The sequence below is a fragment of the Chiloscyllium punctatum genome, chromosome 46 (assembly GCF_047496795.1).
Source record: "Chiloscyllium punctatum isolate Juve2018m chromosome 46, sChiPun1.3, whole genome shotgun sequence".
Taxonomy (NCBI): Eukaryota; Metazoa; Chordata; class Chondrichthyes; order Orectolobiformes; family Hemiscylliidae; genus Chiloscyllium; species Chiloscyllium punctatum.
Genome location: NC_092784.1, coordinates 59,354,477 through 59,373,228, shown reverse-complemented (window position 1 = coordinate 59,373,228; position 18,752 = coordinate 59,354,477). Strand labels below are relative to the sequence as shown.

Here is an 18,752-nt window from a genome sequence, read left to right as displayed (position 1 = left end):
TTAAATTGTGCTTTCTATCCCTAGAACGGAGATAACTCAGAGTGTGTAAAGAGAAGCATCTCAGTGAAACTTTGAACAAAGTGCTGAGAGTCGGGTGAATAAGGAAGTTTAAATGAGAAGGGGAAGGTGGTGAACTTTTGGTGTTTCTTACTGTTTCACCCTGTAGGAATTGGTTGTTGCTCTGACCCAGGGGAGAAGTTAGAAACATGCAGATGCTGGAGTGCAAGGTAGACAAGCAAGAGACTTCCAGGGAAGAAGTTAGCTGTTTGGTGCGTAGCTGGTAAGTGGTGAAGGTTTATTTCCTTTTTATGGTTTAAAACGGTTAGTAAGGTCATTAATGCTTTTAAAAAGTAAAATAAATAATTGATTGAAATAAATAAATAAGGACCTAACTAAAACACATTAAAGATGTCAGGACAGGCAACATGTCATGGTTATAGCATTTGAGAACTTCTCAATGTTTACATTGGACCACAATGGCAATGAGGTGGAGGTGTCAGTGTTGGACTGGGGTGGACAAGGTCAGAAGTCACATGACACCGGGTTATAGTCCAACAGATTTATTTGAAATCACAAGCTTTCACAGCCCTGCTCCTTTGTCAGTGTTCACAGTCAGGCTCAGACAGTCATTGAGCTGGAGACCAGGTTCTAGACACTATGGCACATCAGGGAGGGGGAAATTGTCTGGATGTGTTGTACCAAGAGGCAACCACATCGCTTAAGATGGGGTCTTCTGATTTGATAAGTGGTCAGGGAAAGGAGTGTGTGAAACTGCTACTCGAGCAGCAAAGGGGAACAACAGGCAAGAGTCTCAGCCTTTGGAATTGTTCAACAATTTGAGATTCTTTCACCAAGTTTGGATGTGGGTTGGGGCTGCAGGGCAGTTGAGCTAACTCAACATGGCACTGTGGTAGAGGAGCTGAAAATGTGTTGCTAGAAAAGCGCAGCAGGTCAGGAAACGTCCTGAAGGGCTCATGCCCGAAACGTCGATTCTCCTGCTCCTTGGATGCTGCCTGACCTGCTGCGCTTTTCCAGCAACACATTTTCAGCTCTGATCTCCAGCATCTGCAGTCCTCACTTTCTCCACTGTGGTAGAGGAACCCATTTATGTGAGGGGAGGGAAAAGGACCGTAATGGTTGTAGGGCATGCTATGTTGAGGGGGATTGACACTATTCTCTGCAGCAAGGAGTGAAACTTCAAATGGTTGTGTTGCTTGCCTGGTGCCAGGGTTTGGAACATCTACTCAGTTCTGGTGAAGAACCTGCAGTGGGAAGGGTAGGATGCAGTCATTGTTCTCCATGTAGATACCAACGACATAAGAAGGATAGAGAAACAGGTTCTGCAAAGTTAGTAGGAGGAGCCAAGTACCAAATCTACAGAGAAGGCTAGAGGCTTAAATGATAAAACAATATAACTAAAGACTCTGTCCCTAAGTGCACAATGCATTTAAAGCAACATATATGAACTGATGGCATAAAACACAGGAAATAACATCACCAAAGGAAATGACATCACCAACCCAAAGAAACCCAAACATATAAATAGAAAGCAGGAAGTTTCCGCATTGCTTTGCATAAAGTCCACTGAAGACGTTACCTAGTAAGGTAAATGAAACGTCTGGAAAAGAACCTTTCAGCTCAGCGAGCAAACCTACATCCAAAACCTCAACCTCTGCTAAAAATCTTCTCAAAATCTTCTCAAAATCCCTGCTTTCAATTTATATGTTTGGGTTTCTTTGGGTTGGTGATACTATTTCCTGTGGTGATGTCATTTCCTGTTCTTTTTTTCTCTCACAAAACAACATGACCCTCTCTCACTAGTATCATTACATACAGATAAGGAAAAAGTGAGGACTGTAGATGCTGGAGATCAGAGCTGAAAACATGTTGCTGGAAAAGCGCAGGTCAGGCAGCATCCAAGGAGCAGGAGAATCGACGTTTCGGGCATGAGCCCTTTCCTGAAGAAGGATGCTGCGCTTTTCCAGCAACACATTTTCAGCTCATACAGATAAGGAAGGACACCACTTCGACTGGAACAACACATCCATCCTAGGACAAGCCAAAGAGACACACATGAGAATTCCTAAAAGCATGGCATTCCAACCGGAACTCTTAACAAACACATCAAGGTAGACCCCATCTACCGCCCCCGAGAGGGAAAAAAGAACAGGAAATGACATCACCAACCCAAACATATAAATAGAAAGCAGGTATCATGGACAGTGCTTCATCTGAGGCCCACTGAAGATGTTACCTAGTAGGGTGACAAAACGTCTGGAAATGAACCTTCCAGCTCAGTGAACAAACCGACATCCAGAGAAAACTAAGACAGCTGCCTTTGCGGATGATGTTTATCGATTACTCCGTCTTACAGCTCCTTCCACCCTGCTGTAGTTTTACAGGTGCTTCCTGTATTCACAGATTTTTGTTTTGAATTGAGCTGTTTTAGAGATGGTAATGCCCACCTCTGGAGTAGGAGGATCTTGGGGCTTGAACCCAGGTCTCCTATCTGAGAGGTCAGGACACTACCACTCCACCATACGATCCCTCCCCTCCCTATATTAACTTATTTTTATGATCAACCTGTTCAGAGTTGTTGTTACAGCCCTCTGGAGCAGGTGGGATTTGAACCTGGGCCTTGTAGTTCAGAGGTAGGGAAACTAACACTGTGCCACAAGAGGTCCCGACCATCCATATATTGTACTCAAACATGACATCACCACAGGAAATGATATCACCAAACCAAACATTTATGCTCCTCATGAAAGTTTCTTTTTCAGACGTTTCATTTACCTTACTAGGTAACATCTTCAGTGGACTTTATGCAAATCAATGCTGAAACTTCCTGCTTTCTATTTATATGTTTGGGTTTCTTTGGGTTGGTGATGTCATTTCCTTTGGTGATGTTATTTCCTGTGGTGAAGTCACTTATTGTTCCTTTTCTCAGGAGGTGGTAGATGGGGTCTAACTCGATGTGTTTGTTGATAACTCAACGAACACATCGAGTTAGACCCCATCTACCGCCCCTAGTAAGGTAATGAAATGTCTGGAAAAGAACCTTTCAGCTCAGTGAGCAAACCTACATCCAAAACCTCAACCTCAGCTAAAAATCTTCTCAAAACTCAATAAAACAAAATGAATAAATATAATCTGATTGCAATGACACAGACATAACTGCAGGATGATATGGATTGGAGCCTGAATTTGAAGGCTAAATGATATTTAGGAACAACAGGAAGCTAGGAAGAGGCGGAAGAGGTACACCTCGTGAGTTAATGCTGGTATCAACAGGTTGCAGCAAACAGGGTGAGGAGTTTGGGTAAAAGCATGCCGAGGGTTGCAACTCGTGTCCCGATCAGATTATTCCAGTCATTTGGTTCATCTCCAGCACCACCTCATGTTTAAGTTTTGGTAATTATCTCTCTGCCTCATTTATTCAGATTATAGGTCATCCCTTTGCTTGTTATTCAGCTGTTGACACTTTACTCACACCGTCTTGACACTTTTGATCACCTGCACTCACACCAGTTGTATGATCTTTTGATCTCTCTGCCTATAAATTTTGTGTCAGTGTGCTTCTCTCTCACTTGACCTGGCGAAGGGGTTATGCTCCGAACGCTTGTGGTTTCGAATCAACCTATTGGATTATACCCCAATGTTGTGTGACTTCTGGTTATTATTAAAGACATTATTCCAGGTCACTTCGCGAAAAGGCAAGGTAATCAGTCAGAGTCAACATGGTTTTCTGAAGGGGAGATCATATCATGAGGGGCATGGATAGGATAACTAGACAAGGTATTTTCTCTGAGGTGAGGAATTCTAGAACTAGACATCATAGGTTTAGGCTGAGGGGGAAAGATTTAAAAGGAAAACTTTCTCACACAGAGGATGGTGTGTGTATGGAATGAGCTGCCAGAGGAAGTGCTGGAGGCTGGTACAATTACAACATTTAAAATGCATTTGGATGGGTACATGAATAGGAGGGGTTTAGAGGGATATGGGCCAAGTGCTGGCAAATGGGACTAGATTAATTTAGGATATCTGATCGGCATGGATGAGTTGGACCAAAGGGCCTGTTTCCATGCTGTCCATCTCTATGACTCGAAGTTATTGCAGTTCTTTGAAGAAACTATATACTGTGGATACATGGGAACAGCTTCGACTTCCAGATGGTATTAATAAGGTGCTACAAATGTTAAGGAAAATAAAATGTATAATGTTAATATATTATCCCCAACATTGGTGGAAGATTAGTTAGCCAACAGCAAACAGAGTAGTCAAAAATAGGTATTTATGCTCAGCAAAATGTGAGTGATATGCCACAGGGATCAGTGATGGGGCCGCAATTTCAGATTCTCACCTACCCTGATAATCTCAGACTCCTTTGTTAGTCAAACATATATTTCAGGCACAATATTCAGTGCCTGTGTCTCCACTGCTTTCTGGGGAAGGAAGTTCCAAAGACTCAAAATGAAAGACCCTTTTTATTTAAACAATGCTCCTTAAGTCTGTCCTGAAACATCCTTCCATCATCCAGCCTGCCAGTCCCTTTCAGGATGTAGTATGCCTCAACAAGATCTCATTTTTCTAAACTCCAATAGGAACAGGTCCAGCCGATCCAACCTTTCTTCATAAGGTAGCAGCTCATCCCAGCAATCAATCATGTGAGCTTTCTCAGAATTGCTTCTAATACGTTTACACCCTTAATTAAATAACGAGTCCAAAATCACACGCAGTACCCTAGGTATGGTCTCACCAATACCCTTTTGAGCTGTCATACATCTTTACTTTTATATTCCAATCCCTTGCAATGTTCCATCTTCCCCCTCTTGCCGTATCTGTTGGTTGTAATTCATGTACCAAATCAGCCAGATTCCTCTGTACCTCAGAGTTCTGTCATCTCACTCTATGTAAATATTATACACTGCTTTTTTATCCTCCCTGACCAAGTATTTTCTTGCAAGTCCCACTCTAGAAATCTGAGCACAAATTCTCAACAGTCACTCTCAGGAATTGAGGGTGCGAGAAGCACTATGTAAATGTAAGACTTTATTTTTTTAAAAAGGAATGTAGGCACCTAAAATGCTGATGCCTTTTCCTCCACTGACATAGAGAATGTCCTCACACCCTAGGGTATGGAGTCATGGAAACCCTGGGAATTTGTCGTCAGATGATGGGTTGTCCCACAGGAAGAGAGACAGATACCAGCTCGATTTCCAGCAGAGCACACAGAGGCTTGTGCTTGAGAAAAGGAAGAAATAGATAGATGGGAATCTGTCAGGTGGGACTACACTGGGTTGGGATATCTGGTCGGCATGGACGGGTTGGACCAAAGGGTCTGTTTCCACACTGTACATCTCTGACTCTATTTATAACATGGAAATCTCTGAACTGCCCCCAGTTTGAGAGTAAGGTGTTTGGGAATATTACAGGAAAGGGAGAAAATGAAGGGCCACATTGTTTTTCCTTCCACTTACTGTTGCCCAGAACAAAGCAGTTCCAGTCACCTGTCTTGAGCATCCAATTAAGCTCTCCTGTCACTCAGACGTACAGCTCTGTAGCCTTTGTGTGCAACTCAGCCAACAGTTTTGGATTAACCAATGACATTCTATTACTTTGGGCATCTATCTGCATTATCTTCAAACACAACCCATCACGTATTTTCCAATCAACCTGTCCAGAGGTAGGGCCATTACCACAAGAATCCTCCCCACTGCATGCATACCAAAACTCCCATTGTTAACGGCTGGTTAATAAAATAAAATAATCGAGATTGTTAATGCCTTTATTTACGGTTAAGAGAAACAGGTGGTAGCCATGAATTGTTTAAGCACAGTGGGTTTTGAGAAGATTTGTAGCTCAGGTTGAGGTTCTGGATGTAGGTTTGCTCACTGAGGTGGAAGGTTCATTTCCAGATATTTCGTCACCATATTAGGTAGCATCTTCAGTGGGCCTCAGGGCGAAGCACTGCTGATGATTCCTGCTTTCTATTTATATGTTTGGATTGGTGATATCGTTTCCTGTGGTGATGTCATGTTTCATTACAATATATGGATGGTAGGGACCTCTTGTGGCACAGTGTTAGTTTCCCTACCTCTGAACTACAAGGCACAGGTTCAAATCCCACCTGCTCCAGAGGGCTGTAACAACATCTCTGAACAGGTTGATCATAAAAATAAGTTAATATAGGGATGGGAGGGATCTTATGGTGGAGTGGTAGTGTCTCGACCTCTCAGATAGGAGACCTGGGTTCAAGCCCCAAGATCCTCCTACTCCAGAGGTGGGCATTACCATCTCTAAAACAGCTCAATTCAAAACAAAAATCTGTGAATACAGGAAGCACCTGTAAAACTACAGCAGGGTGGAAGGAGCTGTAAGACGGAGTAATCGATAAACATCATCCGCAAAGGCAGCTGTCTTAGTTTTCTCTGGATGTCGGTTTGTTCACTGAGCTGGAAGGTTCATTTCCAGACGTTTTGTCACCCTACTAGGTAACATCTTCAGTGGGCCTCAGATGAAGCACTGTCCATGATACCTGCTTTCTATTTATATGTTTGGATTGGTGACATCATTTCCTGTGGGGATGTCATTTCCTGTTCTTTTTTCCCTTCTCGGGGGCAGTAGATGGGGTCTAACACGATATGTTTGTTAATAGAGTTCCGGTTGGAATGCCATGCTTCTAGGAATTCTCATGTGTGTCTCTTTGGCTTGTCCTAGGATGGATGTGTTGTTCCAGTCGAAGTGGTGTCCTTCCTAATCTGTATGTAAGGATACTAGTGAGAGAGGGTCATGTTTTGGGAGAGATAAAAAGAACAGGAAGTGACATCACCACAGAAAATAGTATCACCAACCCAAAGAAACCCAAACATATAAACTGAAAGCAGGAATCATGTACAGTGCTTCGCCTGAGGCTCACTGAAGATGTTACCTAGTATGGTGACAAAACGTCTGGAAATAAACCTTCCAGCTCAGCGAACAAACCTACATCCAGAACCTCAACCTGAGCTAAAAATCTTCTCAAAACTTATGTCTTAGCTTTCTGTCTCACTGATGGTTTGGATTAAATTGACATCCAGTACATGTGCACCAAATGCTCCCCATCACGTGGGCATCAAACAGCTCTTGTCAGGCAGTTACATACCCTGAGCAAGTTCTGCACTGGACATCGGGAACAAACACTCTCCTGATGATATAGGAAATACTGAGCTTCTCCATTTTACAGCTGACCTGAAAATTCTACCCATTCCTCTGGGGGAGATGATATAGGAGACTCACATTCTGGGAGATGACATGGAAGACAATGTTTCTGATTAGAGTAGCAGCTTTTGGATGTAATACTGAAATGGAGCTGGCTTACCTGGTGACCCAACATTCATCATGCTGTACATAGTGTACATGTTACAGATCTGTCTGTAGTGCTCCTCTGTCATATCGTCGCCAGCTTCTTCCTCCTCATCCTCTTCATTCTGGTAGGAGTTGGGACTGTCACTGGTGTAGGCACTGGACGTGCCAGGGCTGGTGCGGTCGGAGGTGCCCTGTGCTCCCGCTGCACAGACCTGCTGCCGACTGGCAGGGGCTCCGTGTGAAACCCGAGCCAGTTTGGAAGCAGCACCCCCATTCCCTTCCCCCCGCTGGCCGCTCTCCCACAGGCGCTTGCCGATGGGGGTGAACTGCACAGTGTCCAAGTCAGCCTGCTCTGTCTTGACACGTGACACTAGCGAGAGGGGGGTGGCTGCCAGCGAGCGCGAGACCTGGGCAGGACTCGGGGGCTCTGAGGGTGACTCCTCCACGTGGAGGCCTTGGGAGTCGCACCGCGGCGAGCTGACCTTCAGGCAGAACTCCGTCTCCTTGTCCATTATCTGCTGGATTTGGAGGAAGCCGGCTGTGTACATCAGGAGGAACTGGTCACCCATATTCATGCTGAGCCGGCCGGTGTAACAGAACGCCAGGATCTGCTGGAAAGACTGTGGTTGGACAGCTGTGGGAAGCTCAAAGCTGGTGCAGTTGTTGGAACTGAACAGGTCACGGAAGTAGGAACTACTTGCTGCCAGGACTGCACGATGTGCCTTGAAAGCTTGTCCCTTGACAACGATGGAAACATCACAGTACAGGCCCTGGAGTCGCTGGTCATTTAGAGATTCCAGGATATTATTCCCAAAGTTTGGAATCTCCATTTGCAGGGTCTGAGCCATGGTATCCACTCAGCACACTGCAGTATCTGCTAGGATAGAAGAGGAGACAAATGCATTAGCATTGATATGCTTAACCTGTAGCATTTCACCTGCAAAGCTCAGTCTGACACACTCATTCAGGGCTAAATGGTTGTGGGTTTATCTCCTACTCAAGAAACCTGAGCACAGAAGCTAGGCAGACCCACTTTGTGCAGTGCACATCTGAATGAATGAAATAGGAGCACAGACTGACCATTTGGCCCCTTGCACCTGTTCTGTCATTCAATAAGACCATGACCAGTCTGTTTGTGTTCTTGTCAAATCCCTGATTGCCCTGGCTTCTCCTGGTGAACAAGAATCTATCCACCTCTCTCTTCAAAATATTCAATGACCCCACCTTCTGAGGCAGAGAGTTCCAAAGATATAGAATCCCTTGAGAGAGATAGAGAGAGAGAAAGAGAGAGAGAGCGAGCGAGAGCGAGAGCGAGAGCGAGAGCGAGAGCGAGAGCGAGAGCGAGAGCGAGAGCGAGAGCGAGCGCGAGAGCGAGAGCGAGCGCGAGAGAGAGCGAGCGCGAGAGAGCGAGAGCGAGAGAGAGAGCGAGAGAAAAAAAGTTCCTCTAAATATCTGTCCTCAAAGGGTGACCTCTAGTTTTAAGACAGCGTGCCCTAATTCTGGACTGACTCACAACACGAAATATCCTTCCCGCATCCACCTTGCCGAAACCGTTCAGTACCGCATATACTTCAACCTAGTCACCCCCCCCTCACTCTTTCAGACTCCAGTGGAAGTCAGCCCAGTCTGTCCAAACAATCATCTGAGGTATCCATCTTGTAAATCTACTCTACACCACCTCCAATGTATTTACATTCTTCCTTAATTAAAGAGACCAAAACTGCCTAAAATTCGAGATCTGGTCTGACCAATGCCCTGTATAACTGAAGAATCACATCCTTACTTTCATATTTAATTTGTTTCAGAAACATTGATAGAATTTCATTCACCTCGTAATTACATGCTGTAACTGCATACTAATGTTGTGTGACTAGTGAACAAGAACAATTTCCACTGTACCTCAGATTTCAAGTTTGGTTGTCCAAGTAACTGTCACGCTGCTTTTTTATTCTTCCTTCTGAAGTGAATATCTTCACATTTTCCCACGTTACACTCCATCTGCCAAATCCTTGCCATTCACTCCTTAGAATCCCTACCGTGTGGAAACAGTCCATTCAGCCCAACAAGTCCATACCAACCCTCCGAACAACATCTGACCCAGACCCATCGCCTTACCCTTTCTCTGTATTTCCCACGGTTAATGCAACTAGCCTACACATCCCTGAAAACTTTGGGCAATCCGCCTAACCTGTACATATTTGGACTGGGGAGGGAACTGGAGCACCTGGAAGAAACCCAGGCAGACACGGGGAGAATATTCAAACTCCACAGAGTCACCCAAAGGTGGAACTGAACTCAGGGCGATATGGTGGCTCAGTGGTTAGCACTGCTGCCTCACAGATCCAGGGTCCTGGGTTTGATTCCAGCCTCAGGCCAATGTCTGCGTGGAGTCTGCACATTCTCTCCATGTCTGCGTGGGTTTCCTCTGGGTGCTTCGGTTTCCTCCCACAGTCCAAAGATGTGCAAATTAGATGAATTGGCCTTGCTAAATTGCCCATAGTGTTCAAGGATTTGCAGGTTAAGTGCATTAGACAGGGATAAATGTAGAATAATAGGGGAGGGATGGGTCTGGGTGGGTTACTCTTCGGAGGGGTTGGTCTGAAGAGCCTGTTTCCACACAGTAGGATTCTATATAAAAAAAAACCCAGCTCCCTAGTAATGTGGGGCAGCAGCGCTAACCACTGAGCCACTGTGCTGTCTAGTAATACCCAATCTTTCTATATGGGGTGCCACACTGTCAGAGGCGATACCTTGGATGAGGGCCCTGCTTACCTATCACTGAAATAACTGCTGGTTATCATATTACTGTTTAGGCAGTCTCACTGTGCAGGAACACATGACTGGGTTTTAAATGAAGGCTTTACAAACACCAGCCACATCTTGGAAAAGGATGAACAAAATCCCTGTTCTTTCTTCAGGATTTAAGGAGTGAAAGTAGACAAGTCCCCTGGGCCGGATGGGATTTATCCGAGGATTCTCTGGGAAGCTAGGGAGGAGATAGCAGAGCCTTTGGCTTTGATATTTGAGTCGTCATTGTCTACAGGTTTAGTGCCAGAGGACTGGAGGATTGCAAATGTGTTGCCCTTGTTTAAGAAGGGCAGTAGAGATGACCCAGGTAATTATAGACCAGTGAGCCTTACGTATGTTGTAGGAAAGGTTTTGGAAAGGATTATAAGAGATAAGATTTATAACCATCTAGCAAGCAACAATTTGATTTCAGATAGTCAACATGGTTTCGTCAAGGGCAGGTCGTGTCTCACAAACCTCATTGAGTTTTTTGAGAAGGTTACCAAGCATGTAGATGAGGGTAGGGCAGTTGACATGGTATCTATGGACTTCAGTAAAGCCTTTGATAAGGTTCCACATGGTAAACTGTTGGAGAAAATGCAGAGGCATGGAATTGAGGGTGATTTAGCAGTTTGGATTAGAAACTGGCTTTCTGAAAGAAGGCAGCGAGTGGTGGTTAATGGAAAATATTCAGCCTGGAGTCCAGTTACTAGTGGTGTGCCACAAAGATCTGTTTTGGGACCACCGCTGTTGTCATTTTTATAAATGACTTAGACGCAGGCATAGGTGGATGGATTAGTAAATTTGCAGATGACACTAAAGTTGGTGGAGTAGTGGACAGTGTGGAAGAATGTTACAGGTTGCAGGGGGACTTGGATAAACTGCAGAGTTGGGCTGAGAGGTGGCAAATGGAGTTCAATACAGCTAAATGTGAGGTGATGCACTTTGGGAAGAATAACAGGAAGGCAGAGTACTGGGTCAATGGAAAGATTCTTGGTAGTGTGGATGTGCAGAGGGATCTTGGAGTCCATGTACATAGATCCCTAAAAGTTGCCATCGAGGTGGATAGTGCTGTTAAGAAGGCATATGGTGTGTTAGGTTTCATTCCCAGAGGGATTGAGTTCCGGAGCCACAATATCATGCTGCAACTACACAAAACGCTGATGCGGCCACATTTGGAATATTGTGTACAGTTCTGGTCCCCATATTTTGGGAAGGATGTGGAGGCATTGGAAAAGGTGCAGAGGAGATTTACCAGGAGGTTGCCTGGTCTGGAGGGAAGGTCTTATGAGGAAAGGCTGAGAGACTTTAAACCTCTTTTCATTGGCAAGAAGGCGGCGAAGAGGGGATTTGATAGAGACATACAAGATGATAAGAGGATTAGATAGTGTAGACAGTGAAAGTCTTTTTTCTAGGATGATGATGTCAGCGTGTACGAGGGGGCATAACTACACTGAGGAGTGATAAATTTATGACAGATGTCAGAGGCAGGTTCTTTATGCAGAGAGTGATAAGGGCGTGGAATGCCCTACCTGCTAAGGTAGTCAACTCAGCCACATTAGCGAGATTTAAACAATCCTTAGATTAGCACATGGATGATTTTGGGATAGTGTAGGGGGACGAGCTGAGAATAGTTCACAGATCGTCGCAACATCGAGGGCCGAAGGGCCTGTTCTATGCTGTATTGTTCTATGTTCTATGCTCACCAGATTTCACATCCCTCAGAATTATTGAACTCAAGTTCTCTCAGTGCCTTGGCCAATATTCCTCTCACAAGTCCACATTAGAAACTGGCACAAGTCCACATTAGAAGCAGCTTTAACTGGATATTTAACTCATTGCTATTTGTGAACTCGAGTGCTTTGCTTTCCTATGTAGCAACACTATTGCAAAAAAAAAAATTAGCCTTTGGTTGCAAATTTTGATGGCCTGAGAACAAGGCTGTATGTGAATGAAAACATGCTGCTCTTTATAGAGGGATTCTGGTGGTTTCAGAAGCAGATCGGATTCGTAATCACCAAGATTCCACACAGCAGCATTTTCCGCAACAGGACAGCTACATGTGGTTCAGGGGCTGGAACCTATTCCCCCCACCTGGGGTAGGTTTCTTCCTCAGAGATCAAATCTAACCTGCTGCGGGAAATAGACATTTCTTCCCAACAGTGAAAACAAAAATTGCTGGAAATCACAGCGGGTCGGACAGCATTCATGGAGAGACTCTCTTCATCAGAGTCATCTAAATTCAAAATGTTAGCTTGCTCTCTCTCCATGGATGCTGCCTGATCCACTGTGATCTCCAGCATTTTCTGTTTTCAGCACAGATTCCAGCAACCGCAGTATATTGCTCCTACATTTCTTTCCAATAACTAATTTCAGACTTCAAGTCTTGTTCACAGGTCACTCCAGTCTGACCACCCAGTTCAGATTAGATTCCCTGCAGTGTGGAAACAGGCCCTTCAGTCCAACAAGTCCACACTCACCCAGACCCTCCTCCCTCTGACTAATGCACCTAACACTATGGGCAATTTAGCATGGCCAATTCACCCTGACCTGCACAACTTTGGACTTAGCACCACTTTAACTCAAAATGACCAATTCCAGACAGACATTTTTTGAGGTGGTGATGGTGGGCATTTCATGAAGATTGGAACTGCTGAATGAACCTCCACGCGTTACATGATTCTCCTGCTCCTCGGATGCTGCCTGGTGTGCTGTGCTTTTCCAGCACCACACTCAACACTTCAGCACCAGCCTCGCTCTGTAGGCTCATGTCTGTGAGCACACTGAAATCAGGCAGCGTACAGAGTAATGCAAGGGCAGGTGTAGCTGCAGTTTCATTTCCAGTTTGTTCCAGGAGGGCAGGACAGGTTATAACATGGACGAAACTCCTGTTCAAATATCCAGTAAAGCTAGTTTAAAAAACAGATTATTCTGTCTCTGGAATGCTGAAATGGTTTCTCAGACAATGCTGGTTCTCATCAACTCCAGTCTCCAAGGTTCCAGCTTACCTCAGATGGAGGTTAGCAAGGGGTATTCATATCGGACTGGTGTCACATATAGACCAAGGTGGGTAAGACAACATTAGTGAACCAACTGGGTTATTACGACAGTCCCACACCTTAACGTCACTTTCATATTCCAGGTTACTTTTATTTAAGAAAATAAATTCAAATTCCCAACTGCTGTGGCGGGATTACAGTTCATGGTCTTGAATTATTAATCCAGTTTTTAGGACTGCTGGTCCGGGAACAGATTTAATTTTTTTTATATTTCAATATTGAGGTGATTCTAGTCTTTCCACACATTCTCTAGACTATTAAGAGTCAGGTCAGGAAAGGCTCCACAGGGAGGAAAAATATTTGCAGTAAAATAAAAGTCTCACCTTGCAGAGAAAGTAAGTTTTGAACTAGTTGTTTTGTAGTATAGAATTTGAGTATTGCTGAAAAAGACAAATTTTGTCAAAGCTGTTTGCTTTGCACTCATCAGGACAATTCGCAAGAATACAAGCTCAGGAGGAAAACCAATAGCTGCCTCCTGTTTTTAAATGGATATGTTAACACACAGGACCCTGCACTCTGCAGACAGAAAGAACACATATAAACACAGTGCCCTATTCAACTCAACAAAACAGGCGACAGCCATTCGCTAGTTCGCTTCTCAGGGCAATGCCTTGTCCCGTTAGAGTCAACCTGCCTGGGTTAAAATTTAAACAAAGCCTGACTGTTAACTGGCAGTCATCATTAATGGGTGCAAGACCTCAACCAATAAGAGTCCACTTGCCAGCCAAAGAGCACTCTCTTCGTGTGTAGTATAAATGGTGGTTCCCCCTTGAATTGATTTTCTTGCAAAGTGTCCTGATGAGCGCCAGATGAAAACCTTGACAAAATGTGCCTTTTCTCAGCAATGCTCAAGTCTTAATTCTTTTAAAAAAATGATCTCAACATTTGATGGTCCTCCCTTTGCTTGGACCTAACTGTAACCTTGTGACTGCAACATCAAACTGAGCAGCAGTGAGGTAGCTGACTGGAAGGTACAAAATCTTCACTCTCAGGTCGGTTGCCATAATGCAGAATGGAAGATTTAAAGTAGCATTTGAAATTGGATATTAAAAGGTTCTCTCACAGTTTGGAGATTTTCATTTTGTTTGAATTAACTTGTTTGGATACAGTATAACTCACCTTGGGGATAGGCGGGATTTGAACCTGTACCTTTGACCCAGAGATAGAGACACCATTACTGTGCCACAAGACCCCTAAGTTTGGAGTTTATTTTTGTCAAAAGTCTTGAGGGAATTAAACTGTGGCAGTTAAAAAGCAACATCTTTAATCACATTGAAGCTCTTTAATTATTCACATCCAATGCAGTGCCTGCCACCTGCATATTAATATGTCAAGTGCAGCAGAAATCAGAATTAAGCCCATAACCTTTAACAGAGTACTGATAATCATAATGAGGAATTATCTCAAATTGTTCTTGCCATGGACAACACAATAATCCGGAGAAAAGTAGGCCATTCAGCCCCTCAAAACTGCTTCACCATTCCAGTAGATCATGACTGATCTGACTGTAACCTTACATTTACATTCCTGCCTACCCCCGTTGCTTAACAAGAATTTCTTCACCTCTGCTTTCAAAATAGTTAATGTTTTAGCTTCCATCACCTTTTCAGGAAGGAACTTCTAAAGACTCTCGTTCTTCAGAGAACTTTTTTGCCTCATTCTGAACCAGTGACCCCTAGTTCTAGATTCTCCCACAAGATAGACTGATTTGATTTATTACTGTCTCATGCACCGAGAAACAGTGACAAGTGTTGTTTTGTGTGCTATTCAGGAAGATCATACCATACAAAGTGCATCAGGATGGCAGAACAGAGTGTAGAATACAGTGTTACAACCGCAGAGAGACAGCGATCAGTCCTTTCCAAAGTCTGATAACAGTGAGGTTAGAAGCTGTTCTTGAACCTGTTTGTTTTTGTATTCAAACTTTTATATCTTCTGCCTGACGGAAGAGGGTGGAAGAGATTGTAATCGGGGTGAGGGGGGTCTTTGATGATGTTGGATACCTTTCTGAGGCAGCTGGAAGTATAAATGGAGTCAATGGACTGGGCTGTGTTCACAACTCTCTTGCAGTCTTGGGAACAGCAGTAGCCTTACCAGGCCGTGCTGCATCCAGAGAGGAGACTTTCTGTGGTGCATCTATAAAAATTGGTAAGAGTCCTTGTGGACACGGTGAATATCCTTAGCCTCCTGAGGAAGGAGAGGCTTTGTTGTGCTTTCTCGATCATTGTGTTGGCATGGGTGGACCCACCCAGTCAAGACCTCTCAGGATCTTCGAGGTTTCAGTCATGGTACCCCTTACTCATTAGGCAACCCACTGTTGCAGGTAATCATCTAGTAAAGCTATTATCCGCATAAACTGCTCTCTCATTTATCTGGATGTACATACTTAATCTAATTGCAGTGTTTTCTCACAGTTAGAGGGGAAATATTATGAAAGTTGCTCAGATGCAACTATGCAACTCAGGACACCAAAATCTGCAGTTTAGAGTCTAATCCTCTCCATCTCAGTTGATCCAGGAACATCACTAAAGTGTTGTCCATCACAGGCAAGTGTTCTGAATAACAACATGTATGGATGGAGTAATATCACCCCAAGGGACTTCATGAATGTGGTATCAAAGCGACAGGTTAGCACATGTAACTAAAGGTTTGCTTAATGAGGTCTGCCGAAGTCCCTTTGGGATCATATCTCTCACTTCCCCTTTAAGTGATCATATCTCTCACTGCTCCCTTCAGTGATCATATCTCTTATGTCCCCTTTAAGTGATCAATAATCCGACTCTTTCTTCATCACCTTTCATCTCTTGGGAACCCTGGTCTCTCTCTTTCTCTGATATACGCATCCTTCCCTCATTCAGTCCCTTCATCCCCAAACAGTGACCAAAGGATGGAGCTACTAAGGAATGGCACCATAGCATCAGTAAACTCTCTACCCCACAGTGGATCATCTCACAGAGGCACATTTCTGGATTCAAAATCTGACTCCATTAAGAAATTTGGTGAAGGCTATAGAGCCACATGAGCCCCACTCCAGAAACTCCACAGTCACACTTCAGGGCTAAAAAAAAATCACACAACACCAGCTTATAATCCCAACAGGTTTAATTGGAAGCACTACCTTTTGGAGCGCTGCTCCTTCATCCGGTGGTTGTGTAGGACACAATTGTAATACACAATTTATAGCAAAAGGTTACAGTGTGATGTAACTGAAATTATACATTGAAAAATACCTTGATTGTTTGTTAAGTCTCTCATCTGTTAGAATGACCATATTAGTTTCTCTTCTTTGATACATAAATCTCAAAACCTTTTTTTCACTTGAGAATGTAACTTTTTAAAAAAAGGTTTTGTGATTGACTTAACAAACAATCAAGATATTTTTCAATGTATAATTTCAGTTACATCACACTGTAACCTTTTGCTATAAATTCTGTGTCTTAGAATTGTGTACTCCATAACCACCTGAAGGAGCAGCGCTCTGAAAGCTAGTGCTTCCAATTAAACCTGTTGGGACTATAACCTGGTGTTGGGTGACTTTTAAACTGTGTACACCCAGTCCAACAACACCATCTCCAAATGTTTACCTTGAACACTGAGCTGAGTTTATCTGAACTCCACACTAAAGCATTCACTCTATTTTTGTTGTTGGAATAACCCACTGATATTCACTATCCTTACAGACAGAGACACACGTGATGGAAGTAAAGGAAATGTCAGTAACAGTGAAAATTGAACTCTATTGCATGAGTTGTGGCCTTTAAAGAGGGTTGAGTGGGGAGGGGTGTGGAAAATGGGGGAATGTCAAAAGGAATGAAATAGGGTAAACATAAACACAAGATTATAGATAATCTCCAGTTCAGAAACAATTGCAGAATGACAAGAAAATTGAACGTGGATGTATTAGAGTAGAGTAGTTTGCCTGCTCTGTTAAAGAGACCAATTCAGAAGAAAATTGAAATCAACATTGTAAAAAGCAACATAATTACTGAATGTAATTGTCAAGGGGTAAAATAACTGTCATGTCACTCACAAGCTATACACCAAAGTTTTACATTTTTATAAACTTAACCATGTGAGGTTATTGGTTTAGTGCTGGGGAGTCAGAACTGGTATCCAGTGGCAGCACTAAGACTCCCAGGTCAGTCAAGGTCAGCTACCTGCAGGGGAAAGGTAGTTGTCTTATACCCCAAAGGTTGTTGGATCTCTACAGTATCTCCAGCCTATAGCTTCATCAAACCATGCTGCCAATTTAGTAGCAATCTGCTGGAGTGTGCCTGTGGCCATGAATAGCTGAAAAGAGACTTCCCAGGCCGACTAGAGACTGTAACGCGGACTTTGATCCTGTTGTACTGGGCTGGGTTTGAATAGGAATTTTTGGAGATACACTGTAACACACAAACTAATTTTCCTTTTTTCTGGGAACATTCAAAGCAATCCCAGAGATTGAAACATAGGATTCCATTTTTAAACAAAATTTAATTTAAAAAATCCTACCCTTTGGTATTAAGGAACCTGATCTTGACTGACTCTCAATTTTAAAAAAACTTTATCAAGAGGTTTCCAAAACCACAGAACTGTACTATAAAACACTGCATACAACTTAACTCTGTCAGCAAATGAAGATATAGAATGCAGGCATATTACAAACAAATTGTTTGTGTCTTATTTTGACTAAGCTTGCAGAATACACATAATGGACAATCACTTCAAAACACTCTGTCCATGAGTGTTTTGATTATTTCCAGTTACTCCACAAATCACCCAATTCTGATTGAAGGCAGGGGGTGGGGGGGGGGGTCATATCCTGACAGCTTAAAGAAAAAAAACAAGTTTGCCCACTATCATTTTTTCACTGTTTGAAAAAAAAAACTGATGGAGAACAGGCAGAAGAGTGGGGAGGTGGGATAGGGAAGAGGGGGTGAGGTGGGGAAAGGGGAGCTGGAATGGGGAAGGAGGGGGGGGGGAAGAGAAGCAAGGAGAGGGGGAAGGGAAGGGAAGGGGGAAGGGAAGGGAAGGGGGAAGGAAGGGTGGGGGTACTACATAAGTTCTGGAAGTATTTGGGAAGTGGAGCTTGGTCAGCTTGCAGCAGGTTTTTATTTTTAAGAAAAGTTTTGTGGCTTTTCCCACCACCACCTCCTCCCCCATCCCATCCCATCCCCCCCCCCCCACAAGATACAATCCTCTCCCCAAATCTCTATCACTCACACAAAAGGGGCATTAAATCAGGGGGGATGGGGAGGGAGGGAGGGGGGGGGGGGGGAGTGAAGGGAAGAGAGAGAATAAAATAAAAGATAACCCCGCTCAGGGTCTGTCAAAGCTGATCATGGGGAGGCTTTGAGGAGTAACTGGTGCAGCTTGGAGGCCAAAGCCTGTGCTGGAAGCTCACAAACTCACCCCAGTGTCTCTCAATGCTTGCAGCAGCCATTCATTGTCAGGACAGCCAGCGCCTAGCAACCGAGCGCTGAGCGCGCCGATCGGAGTTCACCCCCGCTACCACAGCCAGTCCTCCAGGCCTCTGAGCCAAACACCGAGCACATCGATCCACCAGCACGTGACCCTCCG

General features: G+C 44.0%; 1 protein-coding gene across 3 annotated transcripts in view; it reads right to left on the bottom strand.

The window, feature by feature from the left end:
- nacc1b (nucleus accumbens associated 1, BEN and BTB (POZ) domain containing b) overlaps positions 1 to 18,696 on the bottom strand; it is a 32,634-nt gene extending 13,938 nt beyond the window's left edge. For 2 of the 3 annotated variants that reach the window (XM_072564397.1, XM_072564399.1), the window contains exons 1-2: positions 18,585 to 18,696; positions 7,358 to 8,218 (exon numbers count right to left, since the gene is read on the bottom strand). In XM_072564397.1, the coding sequence (XP_072420498.1) occupies positions 7,358 to 8,192 (835 nt within the window). In that variant the 5' untranslated portion in view covers positions 8,193 to 8,218; positions 18,585 to 18,696. Of the gene's footprint in view, positions 1 to 7,357; positions 8,222 to 18,584 lie in introns of all 3 variants that reach the window. The other variant, XM_072564398.1, reaches the window with a different exon arrangement.
- Positions 18,697 to 18,752: the final 56 nt, after the last annotated feature.